General features: G+C 43.9%; 1 protein-coding gene across 2 annotated transcripts in view; it reads left to right on the top strand.

The window, feature by feature from the left end:
- The window catches only part of TULP4 (TUB like protein 4), a 411660-nt gene that overhangs the window by 109438 nt on the left and 283329 nt on the right, over positions 1-18893 (top strand). For both annotated transcript variants that reach the window (XM_077283286.1, XM_077283285.1), the window contains exon 3: positions 16560-16688. In XM_077283286.1, the coding sequence (XP_077139401.1) occupies positions 16560-16688 (129 nt within the window). The remainder of the gene's footprint in view (positions 1-16559; positions 16689-18893) is intronic.

The following is an 18893-nucleotide window of genomic DNA, read 5'->3' as shown; positions in this document are numbered from 1 at the left end:
GGAGCACAGACGCATGACACTCGGCTCCTGCTCTGCTGCGAGCAGGAGCCGAGTGTCATTAGCATATCGCATCTGATGATCTCGCATCGGATGCAATACGCCAGTGTGACGCCGGCCTTAGGGAAAAACTCAGTGATGAGGTCGCCGCAGATCACGGTGAAGTTGCCGCAGGTCACGGTGAAGTCACTGATCGCCGGCAGAGCAGGCAAGAGTGATGCGAGCCTTCTTCAGCATCCGTCGCCGGGAAAAACAGCTGCTGTATTTTTCGCTTTATAAGACACTCCGGATTATAAGACGCACCCCAAATTTTTGAGGAGAAAAACAGCAAAAAACCTTTTTTGATAAAATGGTGGTGCTTCTTATAATCCGTGCATCTTACTGATTACCGGGGGTGGTGGCTGTGGTGATGCGGGGTCTCAGAGTTGCTCCTGGAGGAGGTGGATGTTGCCATCGCGTTCTTTCCCATGCTGCCGGGTGCTGCCGCTATGCTGTGTCCCCGAAGCTTGCCATCGCACTCTATCCCTTGCTGCCGGGTTCTGCCACCATGCTGTGTCCCCGATGCTTGCTTCCACGCTCTTTTACTGGGTGCTGCTGCCGTGCTGTATCCCTGATGCTTGCTGACGCATTCTTTTACCGGGTGATGTTGCCGTTCTGTGTCCCCGATGCTTGATGCCATGTTCTGTCCAATGCTGCTGGATGCTGCCTCAGCTCTCTGTCCCGTGCTGCATGGGGGAGCTCTGCAGTTCCATCCATGCTTTCCTGTGCGGTGGATTCCTTACGGGAAAATGGCCGCCGGTAGGTGGCGCATGCGCAGATGGAGATCTCAGCCATTTTCCCAGATAGAATCCACCGCACAGGAAAGCATGGATGGAACTGCAGAGCCCTTCGACGCATCACGGGACAGAGAGCGGCAGCAAGCACCGGGGACACAGTGCAGCGGCAGCAGCAGCACACGGCAGCAGCGGGGATAGTGTGGCGGCAAGCATCGGATGCCCGCAGCTGTAGCACCGATAAAGTTTATCTGCATTGTAAGACGCACCCCCATTTTCCCACCAAATTGGGGGGATTAAAAGTGCATCTTACAAAGCGGAAAATACGGTATTTCTTTTTGTATTCCTACAGACTTCCTAATAGACTTAGGCCATGTGCACATACTGAATATTTGATTGCAGAAATTTCTGCAACGTTTCTGCATCTCTAGGAATTTTTTGGCAGCAAAACGCAATGGAAAAAACTTGCGTTTTTGATAAGTTTTTTGCAGGCATTTTTGTGCAGCAATGAATGCTTTTTAAAGCGAAATAAAGATATTTGAAAAAAGGAAAAAAAGTGTTGTGATGTAATTTTCTTGTTCAACACCTTCTTTTTCATGATTATTTTCTCCGTCCTAGGCTAAAAATACCAGCCCTCAGCTGCCCCAGAAATGACGCTTCATATTTGAAGCGCCAATTCTGGCACTTAGTCCATGCTCTTCCCAATGCCCTGGTGCAGTCGCATCAAGGTAATGGGTTTAGGGGTTGGTGTCACCAGCTGTCCCTGACACCAAGCCCTAGCTTTGGTAATGAAGAGATGTCAGCCAGACACCCTCATTACTAAAAATGTATGTAAAGAGTTAAATAAACACACACTGAGAAAAATAAAAAAGCTATAGCTCTCGATATAGTGATACAAAAAGCCATTCTTTTTTTCTAAAAAAGTTTTTGTGTAAAAGCGATAAAACATAAAACAGATTAATATGATTTCGCTGTAACTGTACTGATGCAAAAATAAAGATGCTTTATCACTTTTACCACACCGTGAAAATCATAATAAATTCTTGACCTGCTGTTGATTTATTAATTCTGCCTCCCGCAGATCGCAGTAAGGTTTGGCTCACATTTATCCTGTGCTCGACTCTGAACGCTTGCACGTGATACAAAATGCATGATTCAGATGGAACTGCACACTGAAGATTCCCTATAATGAGACAGGAGAAGACACTGTGGATGCTGTCTGATTTGTGATCTGGCGGTGTCTCTCTTTTTATACATGCATAAATACGTTGTCCACCTCAGTTTTGTGCTCCACTGAAATTAAGGACACCGCTGAACAGAGGCCAGACCGAGTCAGTGTAACTCTGCTGCCTCATTATAGTGAATGGATCCCTCGGGGATTTAATCGGAATCGCATCATTCGGAAAATTAGATGGAAACCTTTCTCTCGTCTGTACTTGTCTGCAAGTATTAGTTTGTTCATTGTAATTTCTATTTGTGTTTGGTATGAAATCCCTCCTCATGTACAGCACCATGGAATCATTGGGGCTATAAAAATAAACAATAATAATGTAAGTGCTTAGCGTACAGTGCAGGATAAACGTGATCCAAAATATTATGTAATATATCAAATATTGTGTAAAATATTGTGTAAACTATTCCCAATGAAAGTTTCAACTTCATCTCCTTAAAAAAAAAAACAAGTCCCCAAAAACAGGTCCATTATCTGTCAGTGGAAATGAAGGGGGCTTTCACAATACTGGTAGCACAAAGGCTCTGTAAAAGCTCTATGGCTCCTCGTCCCCCTAAAATAAATTCAGCGAATTCTTTGCTCTCAAATCCAAATGCCCCCCTCCTTTCTAAGCACCAGTGTGCCTAGACCATATGTAGCATCCTCATGTTTGGCATTTCTGTAGCGATGACAGCACCATTAATTTACAGGGTCCATGTCTCCAGACACACAAGCTAGGCATAATGTATGGGCACTACAGTTTACAGGCACTACAACAGCAGATTTGCAATTGGAGTCAAAATCGTCACTACTCCTGTAGATAAATTTCCAGGGGGGTGTAATTTTCAAAATGGCGTCACTTGAGGTGGATTCTGCTCTTATGGCAATTAAGGGCTTTGTATATGGAGTCTGCAGTCTATTCTACTATAATTTGTTCTACAAGAGGCAAACTTTGGTGCCATTTTTACACATTTCCCCATGGAAAATGTTAAATCTGGGGCTAAAACAAAATTTTTATGGTGAAAATGTTATATAATGTTATGTAATGTTATGAAAGTGTTATATACTACGTGGCTGTGCTATATACTACGTGGCTGTCTGTGTTACGTGGGCTGTGCGATATACTATGTGGTTGCTCATACTATGTGGCTGCTGTATACTACGTGGCTGTGCTATATACTGTGTGGCTGCTATATACTACGTGGGCAGTGTTATATACTACGTGGCCTGTGTTATATACTGTGTGGGCTGTGCTATATATTAGGTGGGCTGTGTTATATACTACGTGGCTGCTATATACTACGTGGCTGTGCTATATACTGCGTGGCTGTCTGTGTTACGTGGGCTGTGTTATATACTATGTGGCTGCTATATACTATGTGGCTGCTATATACTACGTGGCTGTGCTACAGTTAGGTCCATATATATTTGGACAGAGACAACATTTTTCTCATTTTGGTTATAGACATTACCACAATTTAATTTTAAACAAAACAATTCAGATGCAGTTGAAGTTCAGACTTTTAGCTTTCATTTGAGGGTATCCATATTAAAATTGGATAAAGAGTTTAGGAGTTTCAGCTCCTTAACCTGTGCCACCCTGTTTTTTAAAGGGACCAAAAGTAATTGGACAATTGACTCCAAGGCTATTTCATGGACAGGTGTGGGCAATCCCTTCATTATGTCATTCTCAACTAAGCAGATAAAAGGCCTGGAGTTGATTTGAGGTGTGGTGCTTGCATTTGGAAGGTTTTCCTATGAAGTAAACATGCGGTCAAAAGTGCTCTCCATGAAGGTGAAACAAGCCATTCTTAAGCCCCCGTCACACTAAGCGAGATCGCTAGCGAGATCGCTGCTGAGTCACAAGTTTTGTGACGCAACAGCGACCTCAGTAGTGATCTCGCTATGTGTGACATGTAGCAGCGACCAGGCCCCTGCTGTGAGATCGCTGGTCGTGTCGGAATGGCCTGGACCTTTTTTTGATCGTTGAGGTCCCGCTGGGTAGCACACATCGCTGTGTTTGACACCTTACCAACGACCTCGTTGACGACTCAGACACTGAATCGTCATAATAGCTCCCATGTGACATCGTTGTACAGGTCGCTGGTGAGATGTCAAACAGTGAGATCGCAGCAGCGATCGTTGGGAAGATCTCACTGTTTGACATCTCACCAGCGACCACATAGCGACGCAGCAACGATCCCTGACAGGTCGTATCGTTGTCGGGATCGCTTTAGCGTCGCTAAGTGAGACGGGGCCTTTAAGCTGTGAAAACAGAGAAAAAACCCATCCGAGAAATTGCTACAATATTAGGAGTGGCAAAATGTACAGTTTGGTACATCCTGAGAAGGAAAGAAAGCACTGGTGATCTCATCAATGCAAAAAGACCTGGGCGCCCACGGAAGACAACAGTGGTGGGTTATCGCAGAATAATCTCCATGGTGAAGAGAAACCCCTTCACAACAGCCAACCAAGTGACAACACTCTCCCGGAGGTTGGCGTATCAATATCCAAATCTATCATAAAGAGAAGACTGCATGAAAGTAAATACAGAGGGTTCACTGCACGGTGCAAGCCACTCATAAGTGTCAAGAATAAAAAGGCTAGACTAGACTTTGCTAAAAAACATCTAAAAAAGCCAGCACAGTTCTGGAAGAACATTCTTTGGACAGATGAAACCAAGATCAACCTCTACCAGAATGATGGAAAGAGAAAAGTATGGCGAAGGCTTGGTACAGCTCATGATCCAAAGCATACCACATCATCTGTAAAACACGGTGGAGGCAGTGTGATGGCTTGGGCATGCATGGCTGCCAGTGGCACTGGGTCACTAGTGTTTATTGATGATGTGACACAGGACAGAAGCAGCCAAATGAATTCTGAGGTATTCAGAGCCATACTGTGTGCTCAGATCCAGCCAAATGCAGCAAAACTGATTGGTCGTCGTTTCATACTACAGATGGACAATGACCCAAAACATGAAGCCAAAGCAACCCAGGAGTCTATTAAAGCAAAGAAGTGGAATATTCTTGAATGGCCAAGTCAGTCACCTGATCTCAACCCAATTGAGCATGCATTTCACTTGTTAAAGACTAAACTTCAGACAGAAAGGCCCACAAACAAACAGCAACTGAAAACCACCGCAGTGAAGGCCTGGCAGAGCATCAAAAAGGAGGAAACACAGTGTCTGGTGATGTCCATGAGTTCAAGACTTCAGGCAGTCATTGCCAACAAATGGTTTTCAACCAAGTACTAGAAATGAACATTTTATTTAAAATTATTGAATCTGTCCAATTACTTTTGGTCCCTTTAAAAACAGGGTGGCACATGTTAAGGAGCTGAAACTCCTAAACCCTTCATCCAATTTTAATGTGGATACCCTCAAATGAAAGCTGAAAGTCTGAACTTCAACTGCATCTGAATTGTTTTGTTTAAAATTCATTGTGGTAATGTCTATAACCAAAATGAGAAAAATGTTGTCTCTGTCCAAATATATATGGACCTAACTGTATATACTACGTGGCTGGCTGTGTTATATACTACGTGGCTGCATTATATACTACGTGGCTGCGTTATATACTACGTGGCTGTGCTAAGTGCGACGTACATACATATTCTAGAATACCCCATGCGTTCGAATCGGGCCACCATCTAGTATATACAGTACAGACCAAAAGTTTGGGCACACCTCATTTAAAGATTTTTCTGTATTTTCATGACTATGAAAATTGTACATTCACACTGAAGGCTTCAAAACTATGAATTAACACATGTGGAATTATATACTTAACAAAAAAGTGTGAAACAACGGAAAATATGTCTTATATTCTAGGTACTTCAAAGTAGCCACCTTTTGCTTTGATGACTGCTTTGCACACTCTTGGCATTCTCTTGATGAGCTTCAAGAGGTAATCACCGGAAATGGTTTTCACTTCACAGGTATGCCCTGTCAGGTTTAATAAGTGGGACTTCTTGCCTTATAAATGGGGTTGGAACCATCTGTTGCGTTGAGCAGAAGTCTGGTGGATACACAGCTGAATATACTGTTAGCTGCTTTTTTTCTTGCCATAATACAAATTCTAAGTAAAGAAAAAAGAGTGGCCATCATTACTTTAAGAAATGAAGGTCAGTCAGTCCGAAAAATTGGGGAAACTTTGAAAGTGTCCCCAAGTGCAGTGGCAAAAACCATCAAGCGCTACAAAGAAACTGGCTCACATGAGAACCGCCCCAGGAATGGAAGACCAAGAGTCACCTCTGCTTCGGAGGATAAGTTTATTCAAGTCACCAGCCTCAGAAATCGCAGGTTAACAGCAGCTCAGAATATCGACCCGGTCAAATGCCACACAGAGTTCTAGCAGCAGACACATCTCTACAACTGTTAATAGGAGACTTTGTGCAGTAGGCCTTCATGGTAAAATAGCTGCTAGGAAACCACTGCTAAGGACAGGCAACAAGCAGAAGAGACTTGTTTGGGCTAAAGAACACAAGGAATGGACATTAGACCAGTGGAAATCTGTGCCTTGGTCTGATGATTCCAAATTTGAGATCTTTTGTTCCAACCACCGTATCTTTGTGTGATGCAGAAAAGGTGAACGGATGGACTCTACATGCCTGGTTCCCACCGTGAAGCATGGAGGAGGAGGTGTGGGGGTGCTTTGCTGGTGACACTGTTGGGGATCTATTTAAAATTGAAGGCATACTGAACCAGCATGGCTACCACAGCATCTTGCAGCGGAATGCTATTCCATCCGGTTTGCGTTTAGTTGGACCATCATTTATTTTTCAACAGAACAATGACCCCAAACACACCTCCAGGCTGTGTAAGGGCTATTTGACCAAGAAGGAGAGTGATGGGGTGCTACGCCAGATGACCTGGCCTCCACAGTCACCAGACCTGAACCCAATCGAGATGGTTCGGGGTGAGCTGTGTAAGAATCAGGCTGTCATCCGAGTGCAGTCCTGTAACTGCTACTGCTGTGACTAGTGTGACAATGACTGAGACGTAATAAGGAACAAAGGGGTGGACCCACTGGACCCTGACAACGATCCTCCCACGGGCGAGCTGACCAGATGGAACCGCCCCCTATACAGGGAGCGTTAGGGGCAGGCCCGTAAGAGACTATTGCCACAGCAGCTGGAAGACAGGGTGAGAGGGCAAGAAATAGAAACCAGGAGGATATACCAGACTAAAAGAGATAAGACAGGATGGTGAAGTGGTACAAGAGAGAAGCACGAAACCGGAAGATAACTGAGGACTGGCTGGAGAATGAAGCAGGGACGGTTCAGTGGAAGCGGACAAGCAAGCAGGACTACGTGGAGGTAGACTGGATGGGGAACTAGGACAGGACCTAGGGAAATAGAGAAAGAAGCACAAGGTCAGGCAAATGAGAAGCAGGACAATAGTGCGGCCGAGGTCAGTAGCAAGTACAAATGATCACAAGGCGAGGTTGGAAGGAAGAGGCGGACTAATAAGGCCAGCGCTGTGAGCACTTCCGGGTTGAGGTCCTCCAGGGAAAAGAGAGGAGAAGATAGTGGCAGGGACACTCTCAGAGACGTACGCGCACAGCGCTGAACCGAGCGTGTGCGCGCAGCTGGGGAGGAGCAGAGTCCGGGCGCGCACGCAGATGAGAAGACGCCGGACGAGAACCCGCAGCAAAGAAGGCGCGCCGGGGCGCCGAAGACAGGTGAGAGCAAGAGGGAGCAGGGAGCCGCGGTGGAAGCAAAGATGTAACAAGCTGGACCGCAGAGTGAAGGCAAAAGGGCCAACAAGTGCTCAGGATCTCTGGGAACTTCTTCAAGATTGTTGGAAGACCATTCGCGGTGACTACCTCTTGAAGCTCATCAAGAGAATGCCAAGAGTGTGCAAAGCAGTCATCACAGCAAAAGGTGGCTACTTTGGAGAACCTAGAATATAAGACATATTTTCACACTTTTTTGTTAAGTATATAATTCCACATGTGTTAATTCATATTTTTGATGCCATCAGCGTGAATTTACAATTTTCAGAGTCATGAAAATACAGAAAAATCTTTAAATGAGAAGGTGTGTCCAAACTGTTGGTACTGTATGTATGTATGTATGTATATATATATATATATATATATATATATATATATATATATATATATATACATATACAGTTAGGTCCATATATATTTGGACAGAGACGACATTTTTCTAATTTTGGTTATAGACATTACCACAATGAATTTTAAGCAAAACAATTCAGATGCAGTTGAAGTTCAGACTTTCAGCTTTCATTTGAGGGTATCCACATTAAAATTGGATGAAGGGTTTAGGAGTTTCAGCTCCTTGACAAGTGCCACCTTGTTTTTAAAGGGACCAAAAGTAATTGGACAATTGACTCCAAGGCTATTTCATGGACTGGTGTGGGCAATCCCTTCGTTATGTCATTCTAAATTAAGCAGATAAAAGGCCTGGAGTTGATTTGAGGTGTGGTGCTTGCATTTGGAAGGTTTTGCTGTGAAGTAAACATGCGGTCAAAGGAGCTCTCCATGCAGGTGAAACAAGCCATCCTTAAGCTGCGAAAACAGAAAAAAAAAACATCCGAGAAATTGCTACAATATTAGGAGTGGCAAAATCAACAGTTTGGTGCATCCTGAGAAAGAAAGAAAGCACTGGTGAACTCATCAATGCAAAAAGACCTGGGCGCCCACGGAAGACAACAGCGGTGGATGATCGCAGAATAATCTCCATGGTGAAGAGAAACTTCTTCACAACAGCCAACCAAGTGAACAACACTCTCCAGGAGGTCGGCGTATCAATATCCAAATCTACTATAAAGAGAAAACTGCATGAAAGTAAATACAGAGGGTTCACTGCACGGTGCAAGTCACTCATAAGCATCAAGAATAAAAAGGCTAGACTGGACTTTGCTAAAAAAAAACAACTAAAAAAGCCAGCACAGTTCTGGAAGAACATTCTTTGGACAGATGAAACCAAGATCATCCTCTACCAGAATGATGGAAAGAGAAAAGTATGGCGAAGGCGTGGTGCAGCTCATGATCCAAAGCATACCACATCATCTGTAAAACACGGCGGAGGCAGTGTGATGGCTTGGGCATGCATGGCTGCCAGTGGCACTGGGTCACTAGTGTTTATTGATGATGTGACACAGGACTGAAGCAGCCGAATGAATTCTGAGGTATTCAGAGCCATACTGTGTGCTCAGATCCAGCCAAATGCAGCCAAACTGATTGGTCGTCATTTCATACTACAGATGGACAACGACTCAAAACATAAAGCCAAAGCAACCCAGGAGTTTATTAAAGCAAAGAAGTGGAATATTCTTGAATGGCCAAGTCAGTCACCTGATCTCAACCCAATTGAGCATGCATTTCACTTGTTAAAGACTAAACTTCAGACAGTAAGGCCCACAAACAAACAGCAACTGAAAACCACCGCAGTGAAGGCCTGGCAGAGCATCAAAAAGGAGGAAACACAGCGTCTGGTGATGTCCATGAGTTCAAGACTTCAGGCAGTCATTGCCAACAAAGGGTTTTCAACCAAGTACTAGAAATGAACATTTTATTTAAAATTATTTAATCTGTCCAATTACTTTTGGTCCCTTTAAAAACAGGGAGGCACATGTTAAGGAGTTGAAACTCCTAAACCCTTCATCCAATTTTAGTGTGGATACCCCCAAATGAAAGCTGAAAGTCTGAACTTCAACTGCATCAGAATTGTTTTGTTTAAAATTCATTGTGGTAATGTCTATAACCAAAATTAGAAAAATGTTGTCTGTGTCCAAATATATATGGACCTAACTGTATATATATATATATATATATATATATATATATATATATATATATATATATATATATATATATATATATATATATGAGACTCCAGCTATTTTTAAGCCAATTAGTGGTGCTCCCTGTTTCTCTTTATCTGCCATAATAGCATTTAAACGTCTACGGGGCAGGAAATGGCACTTAGATGAAGTATCCACCACCACCACCTCCGCTCAATAGCGTGAAACAGCCGTCGTCAGCACTGGCTCACACACTCCTTCATCTGTTCTCCTGGCCATGATGTTTTAAACGTTGAAATAAAGTAAGATTTTTAAGGATCGGTGAGTGCTATCCTTTTTTTCTATTTTCTGCATATTCTTTATGATTTTTTTTCTTGGATAAGCACCCGGTATCCTATGGTATAGTTGACGCGTGTGTGCCACATATGTGATTATCAGACTTTGCTGCAAAGTGGTGCCATCAGGTTTTTTTTTCTCTCCTTTTTTATTATAATAATATAGATCTTACAGGGTGAAGAGACTGCCAGCCTTCAAATGAGTCTCTTGGAGCAGAGTCCACTTTTTATGTATATCATACAAAATCTGACACCTTTTCTGAGGGACATTCATTCCCCGGGCATTAATGGATCTTATATTGATCCGCTCCATGGTAATGGTAAAGTACTTTATAAGCGGGGGAGGAAACGGAAGAGAAAGGAGAAAAAGTGAAGAGAGGAGAAAAAGAAGAATAAAAAATTATGGGAAGGGAGGAAAAGAAGAAGGGACAGAAGCAGAAACGGGAGTGAGTAGAGGGAAGAGAAAGGAAAATATAAGAGTCTGCAAGTGAAGGAAGAAAAATGTAAGGGAAGAAAACAGACAGAAACATACTAAATAGGTTAAAGTGGATATACGAAGAAGATAAAAAAGAACATGTACAAAAAGATGTGCGAAGTGCACAGGCATTGTCGGGAAAATTGTTTAACGTCCAACAATGTGACATGAATTCCCAGTGGGGACTGTGCTTTCTGTGGATGGTCAGGGTCCAATTCAATCTCATTCTCAGGAGGCTCACCCAGATTTCTGTTGTAAATGCGTTGCAATGTATGAGAAAGATCTTTAGATTCTACTGACTCAGGTAGACCCCGTATCATCAGATTATTGCACCATCTACTGTTTTCTGCATCATCCTGGGCTTCTATCAGGTAGTGAAGCTGGCTGGAGTATATGTCTATTGACTTCTGATGAGAAAGCATCTTCCTTTCAATATCTTGGATTCTGTTACTGTGGTCCTGGACCTGAGTATCTACCGTATATACTACGAGTATAAGCCAAGATCTTCAGCCCATTTTTTGGGGCTGAAAGTCCCCCTCTCGGCTTATACTCGAGTCATACCCAGGGGTCAGCAGGGGAGGGGGAGCTTGGGCTATCTAATAATACTCACCTGCTCCTGGCACGGTCCATGCAGGTCCCTTGTTCTCTCGTCGCCTCAGCTTCTTCCTGTACTGAGCGGTCACATGGTACTTCTCATTACAGTAATGAATATGCGGCTCCACCTCCCTTAGGGGTGGAGCCGCATATTCATTACTGTAATGAGTGGTACCATGTGACCGCTCAATACAGGAAGAAGCTGCGGCGCCGGGGAACCAGGGACTGTACCGCGCCAGGAGCAGGTGAGTATAATGGGGAGGGGGAGAACTGCGCGATATTCACCTCTCCTCGTTCCAGCCGCCGCTCCGTCTTCAGCGTCTTCTGCAGTGACGCTCAGGTCAGAGGGCGCGGTGACGTGGTTAGTGCACGTCCTCTGCCTGAACGTCAGTGCAGAAGACGCTGAAGACGGAGCGGCGGCCGGAAAGAGGAGAGGTGAATATTGAAAGTGCCGGGGGCCTGAGCGACGAGAGGTATGTGATTTTTTTTTTTTTTAATCGCAGCAACAGCAAATGGGGCAAGTGACTGTATGGAGCATCTTATGGGGCCATAACGTTTGTGCAGCACTATATGGGGTAAATATCTCTATGGAGCATCTTATGGGGCCATAATCAACATTTGTGCAGCATTATATTGGGGAAATGTCTATGGAGCATCTTATGGGGCCATTATTAACTTTTATGCAGGATTATATGGGGTATATTTTAATATGGAGCATCTTATGGGGCCCATCATAAACTGTATGGAGCATTATATGGGGCGTATTTTGTATGGAGCATCTTATGGGCCCATCATGAACTGTATGGAGCATTATATGGGGCTCCTGATTCAATATGGATATTCAAAAACTCTTAACCTACTGATGTCTCAAATAATTTTACTTTTATTGGTATCTATTTTTACTTTTGAAATTTACCGGTAGCTGCTGCATTTCCCACCCTAGGCTTATACTCGAGTCATTAAGTTTTCCTATTTTTTTGTGGCAAAATTAACGGGGTCGGCTTATACTCGGGTCGGCTTGTACTCGAGTATATACTGTACTTGTTTAACTTCAGTGCGCACAGTATTCAATTATGACCTGCAAGCCTTCTCCAGCCGTGTTTTGTATGTCTCCATGTCTTCTCTTGTATGAATAGCTGTTAGCCTGTTACATAGCTGAGTAGCTCTGCTATATCTCCTGAGGCTTGTATGACAGACGAATGTGTGTCCCCTCCCCTGGGATGAGTAGGTGGGACAGCAGTCTTCTCCAAAGGAGAATTAGCTCCTGCTGCACTGCTGGGGATTGTAGTGCACCCTAGTGAAAGTGATGGGGGAGGCAGTTCCTCAGAACACCCTTTCTGCATCTGGGTCTCATCAAGGGATACCCCCCACCCTGAGTCTGCATGCCATGTCTGAGTCTGGCTAGGATGGCAAGCTGCCATCAGCGTTCCTTGTGCCATGTCTGTGCTCTGCCAGTCCAGGTCATCATTCATGGTGAAGGAAGACTGCAGCTCATCCCCCTGTGCTGTGCTGTGCTCTCTGGCTGTTTGGACAACCCCCTTGTTTTAACTCCTGCAGCATGGAATGATGATATACGAACTGGAGTCTGTACAGCAGGGGTGGGGAATCTTTTTTTCTGCCAAGGGCCATTTGGATATTTATACCATCCTTCGGGAGCCGTACAAACTCCACCCACAAAGTACATCCTGACTCTGGCACTGGTGTCAGGACGTAATCTTTCATTGCATGCCCTTCAGTGTTCAGTAGTGAACACTGTGTGTGTGCTAACAGAGCAAGAAGAAATTAATGAGCTTGTGGCAATTAAAATACAGTTCCTTGCCCGAAAGTGCGGTTTCGGAGAATCTGTCCTTGGGCCTGATAAAAGGTCATCGAGGGCCGTAAATGTCCTGGGGGCCTGAGGTTCAGAGTACAGAGTCACGCGCTCCTTCTCTGGCTCTCACTTCACTCCCCTGCAGCCCCACGGCAGCTGCATAGCTTGAGGGGGCAGCGGCCATGTTTTTGATCTCCTTACTGGCCAGGGTTCCCAGAAGAAATTTCTGTATGCTGGACGAGAGGTTCTTAATCTGCTGCAGACTGATCTCCCCTTTCTCCTACAGTTCATTCTCTTAGCAAAACGACTCAGGTAGTTCACAATCGGCTGATTCTCGGCCCGGAGAGCCACACTTGGCTCGTGTGCCCCCGCAGTGTGGCTCTCGGCTATCTGCTCCCTCAGCGTGCTTTTGTCAAACCTCTGCTCACGACTGTTAAATCTATTAAATGCCGTGGTCAATCTCTGACAGCAGCATTTAACTTGTGCCCGCAGTGGGTGCAGCATTCCACATGCCCATCGGCGTGCCTGTGACGTGATCACGAGGTGCACATGGGTTGCCATGACAGCCAGGGGGTTTGCTAAAACCTTTATGCTTGTTATGACGACTGTCCTGTGAAAGCCAGCATTTAGCTGGCGTTTATAGGACTCTTTGATTTTCACTATACATAGCAGTGCTTTTGGAGTCGGTAAGCCAAAGCTCTGACTGATAACAACGGTATCGGAGATGTCAGTGTTAGTGTGTGTAATATTTACATGTGGCAACTGTGTGCTGCCAGGGTGCTTCATCGGTACCACACAAAAGGGCGCCAGGGAAGCAACTGTACAATAAGTGCTGTTCTCCAGCACGGGTGCTGAAGACGGCTCTCATCATACTCCCCTGCTCTGCCGCTGATCAGTGTGAGCTTGAGGGGAGAATGATGAGCCATATTCAAGTGATAACAATGACAGTAGGCGGCATCTGATGGGACTATTACTCCTACCCCTGCTGCTGCTTGTAACAGTGACAGCAGGAGCAGCTGATGATAGTATTCATCAGCCTCCGCCTGGCATGGGTTCCCCTGTATTTTCTATAACCAGCCAGGCAAAACTGACATCGGGTGCTGTTGGCCTCAGTAAGGCTGTGTGAGATAGTGCTCCCCAAGTGTGTTGGAGGACACTCGCTTGGCAACAGGATTTAGGCACACAGGAACGGTTTCTCACTTAAACAGTCTATTCGAGTTATTTACTCTGCATAAACTGTATAACTGTTTCATTACATCCATGAACATATCATGACCAGCAGTTTGTTCATGTAGCAGATAAACCTCTCTGCCGTTTCTTACAAACCCCTTGTCTGAGGTTACCTTCCAGGAGCTCCGCTCCACACGCTGACTCCTTGTCGGTCCTGGCCTCCAGGGAAACTGCCTAATTAGGATCACTGTCTCGTATGATGACTTGCTCCGCAACGTCCCACCCGACAGTTTCAGCCCCTTAGAAGCATGGTAGCTTCCCCAAAACAGTTAGCCGTCGCAGGTTCTGCAGGCACATGGTCTCACCACGTGCGCTTCAGGAATCTGGTCCACTCGCAGGACTTTACAACACAGAGACAATGTGATCACACCACAGTCTCACTATATCATCTGAGACACACCCGTTGGTGGGAGGTAGGTGGATGGCCAGACCTGCCCAGCTCTCTGGCCAACCCTGTAAGCCCAACCCCTTACAAGCTAAGCAAAGCTTTTGGAACTACAGGTCCCAGAGCAACATTTCAGGCTTACAGCGCAGAGGACCTCCTCTTTGACACATACCAGCCATTCACAACAACGTCTGTCACTGTCTCACAGCTGGTTATCAAGAATAGAGAGGTCCCCATGCTGTTTTTTAAATAAATCATTTAAAAAACGTTGTGGGTTCCCCTTCATTTTTGACACCCAGCCTTGCTAAAGCTGACAGCTGGTAGCTGGTATTCTCAGGCTGGTAAGGCACCATTGATATTGACCCCCCCCCCAGGTCACCGCAGTTCAACCCTGCTGGTAATGCAGCCTCACTGACCAGCGGTAACCACGATGATGTCATCGCTTGTCAAAAATGCTGCATTTGCAGCAGCTCATTCACCAGTGGTTCTCAGTCTGGACGATTGCATTTTGGCACCACCTTCTAGGCTGAATACTATTAATCCCCCAAACATGGAATACGGTGTGGGACAGAACGACAGACAGGTGAGGGATATTGCTGTTTTTTTATTTTTGTTTTATTACAGGAGACGATGGATTCAGTTCAATTAGTTGTTAGGTGAGTATAACTGTTTGTTGTTTTTAAATAACAATGGAAAACTGTTTTTATTTCTAATAAAATACTTTATTCTAGCTGTGTCTTTATTTACCAGCTAACTATTGGATAAGTAATGGTGTCTTATAGATGCCTCTCCATTACTAAGCTGTGGTCTTGATGCCACCTGACAGTACAAAGGTGACACCAACCCCACAAATATGAACCCCACTTGCCACCGCTAGAGGGCAAATGGGAAGAACCAGATAAAGAGCCAGAATTTTCTGGGTGGCTGCAGGCTGCTATTTTTAACCTGGTGGGGTCAATATCCATGGCCCCCTACCAGCCTGAGAATACTATATATATATTTTTTTAACTAGCCAGGCAAAACTGACAGACGGGGGCTGCAACCCTCAGAATGGGGGGGGGGGGGGGGGGGGGGTTCCACACCGTTTTTTTCTTATTTATTTAAATAATTTTAAAAAACTGTGGGACCCCTCTTTTTTTGATAACCAGCCTTGCTAAAACTGACAGCTGAGTGTTAGAGCCCCCAGCTGTCAGTTTTGCCTGGCTAATTAAAAAAAATATAAAAAATACAGGGTAACCCATGCTGTTTTTTTCATTTACTGAGAGTGCTTGCTATTGGTGAGGAATACTCCCATTGGTCACTCCTGCTGTTACTTTTATTAGTGGCAGCAGGTTGTAGGCTGATGGGAGTAGTAATCCTATCAGCCGTCGCCTGCTGTCATTGTTCTCGCTTGATTATAAATCTCATCATTCTCCCCTGTTTGTGGTGATCACTGGCAGAGCAGGGGAGAATGATGAGAGCCGTCTTCACCACCAGGTGCTGTGGAGCAGCATTTACTGTACTGCTTGTTCCCTGGCACCGGTGTGTGTTACACAGATGACATCCATGTGTGTCATCTGTGTGCACGTGTGCGGGACATTTGCGGCCACGGTCCGTGGAAACACACTGACTTGTGTGTAAGTGTCTCCGGTACGTGTGAAAGCTGTCACCACTCCTACTGGAGACATCGACGTGTGAAAGAGGCCTTATAGAAATATAAAGGTGAGTATTGTCTCTCACATAACAAATGTGTCTTCTTTCCAGAGTCATACATGCATCAGATAAATAAAAGTCTTAAATCTTAAACCCCTTTTTGTTTATTGGCTTGCCTTTAAAGATCACTAAAGATTTCTGAATGTAGTGATTAATAGTTGACCTCTACAACTACAGGAGATAAATTAGAAGTTATTGAATCCTAACAAGGAAAGATGTCCTAAACTCATGCACAGGCTTGGATAATGCTGATTGATCTTGTTTTTGTTGATTTTCAGGTGGTGCTAGTGAGATGGAACGAACCTTTTCAAAAGTTGGCAACCTGCGATGCAGATGGGGGTATATTCGTATGGATCCAGTATGAAGGTAGATGGTCTGTGGAACTGGTCAATGATCGTGGAGCACAGGTGGGTGATAAATCTGGTGTCCGTTCTATGAACGAATGAGATTTGCTACATTGAAAGTAATTTTCCTTTAAAGAGCTGAGATATTTGTGGGCAACAGTTAATGGTGTGTAGACTCAAGTTTGATAATGATAGAGTGAACCTGTCATGTCCAGAAACACTATTTGCATGCAGATAAAGGGTTACTGTGCATGTATATAGCGTTAAAATCCTGTCTGATGCTTTACTGGAGCAGTGCCTACAGGGAGAAAATTACTCAAATAATTTATTATTTTTGTTAAATAATGTATACTATATTGTGAGTGCGGCTGTATACACAGCCTACTTCTTCTGCAAGACCAAACTTTTCTCTTTTAGACCTCGTTCACACGTTATTTGGTCAGTATTTTTACCTCAGTATTTGTGAGGTAAAGCTTGGAGTAAAACAATCTGAGGAAAAGTATATTAGAAACATGTCGCCACTTCTGTATTTTCTGCCACTCGTGGTTTTGACTTATAAATACTGAGGTAAAATACTGACCAAATACTGAACTTATGAATGTGTCCTTATACACAGCCTCATACTGGAGCAGCACCTCACTTCTCTCATTTTCCCATTGCGCCTCTTATTTTCCCCCTCACATCTTTCATTTTCCCCTCACTCCTCTCTCTTCCTCCCTCACACCTGTCATATTGACCTCACACCTGTCATTTTCCAATCAGTCCACTATTTTCCCCTCACTACTCCCATTTTCCATTCATACCTCTTCATTTTCACCTCACACCTCTCATTTTCCCCTCACTCCACTATTTTCCTCTCACTCCACTAATTTCCCCTCACTCCTCTCATTTTCCCCTCACTCCTCTCATTTTCACCTCACTCCTCTCTTCCCCTCACACATGCACAGCACCTTCCTGTTATGAGCACAACAGTGTCATCCATGAGGCTCCTGAGCCCTTTCCCTTGACGTCATGCCCCACAGAAGCAACTCCATTCTAGACATGACGGAGCTAGATGTGGCCTGTGCCTGCCATGCACTGATACTCTGAAAGCGGCGGTCCTGATTGTAGCTCGCAGCAGCTGGGACGTCACAGCCGGTGAGTTTTGCAGGGTGGCTTTCAAGGTGAATGTGTCTCCGCCCATGTGCCCTAACAATGTGGACGGGGCTTTGTGTGTGCAGTGAGTGTGGCTATGCAGAGTGGGCGTGGCTTGATACACACACATATATAAAATATATATAAAAATATAATCACCAAATATAGCTGATAAGCATGGGCACAATATAATAGTATGAAAAGACGCCAACGAATATTACAAAAAATTTTTTTATAAGATAATATATAAACCTCCACAATACTATGGTATATACCAGCACTATTCCAAAAAATAACAAAAAAAAAATAAAAAATAAAAAAATATAAAAACCACTCAACAGTGCATAGTGCAAAATTTGTGCAAAAAAATTTGCAAAAAACCTGTGCAATGAATAATGCAACAAAAGATTCAAAAAGCACCATAAAAATAGTGTAACAAATGTTGAGTAATATATGCAAATCAAATTTTTATACCTGTAATCACTACAGAACAAAGTGCAATAGTGCTATAAAGAGTGCAAAAAAAATTGCAATGCCAGGCCGATATTGCACAATATAAATAAATAATTTAATTGCACTTGGGCCCAAATAAATAATGTTGCAACTAATGCTATAATAAGGTAAGTGCTGAATAGAACAATAAAGTGCAGGAAGTTCCGGTAACTAATAAACCGCTAACACATTACCATAACAAAGTGGATAAAATAAGTAAAATCCAGTAATATTGGAGGCTCCACATACCTACATGTGCTCAGAACCCTACGCGCGTTTCGGCGCTTGCCTTCTTCCGGGGGGCGTATTTTGGAATAGTGCTGGTATATACCATAGTATTGTGGAGGTTTATATATTATCTTATAAAAAAAATGTTTTGTAATATTTGTTGGCGTCTTTTCATACTATTATATTGTGCCCATGCTTATCAGCTATATTTGGTGATTATATTTTTATATATATTTTTTATATACCTTATATTACTTTCAATAAAAATTATTTTACACACTGTCCTTTTTTGCACTTTTTATTTGGGATGATTTATGTAATTATTGGTGCATGACACCATATTTTGCATACAAGTGGTTACCCATCTGATTAATTATATATATACAGTACAGACCAAAAGTTTGGACACACCTT

This window comes from Ranitomeya variabilis, chromosome 2, assembly GCF_051348905.1.
Source record: "Ranitomeya variabilis isolate aRanVar5 chromosome 2, aRanVar5.hap1, whole genome shotgun sequence".
NCBI classification, from domain to species: Eukaryota; Metazoa; Chordata; class Amphibia; order Anura; family Dendrobatidae; genus Ranitomeya; species Ranitomeya variabilis.
This window is presented reverse-complemented; position numbering and strand designations above follow the sequence as displayed.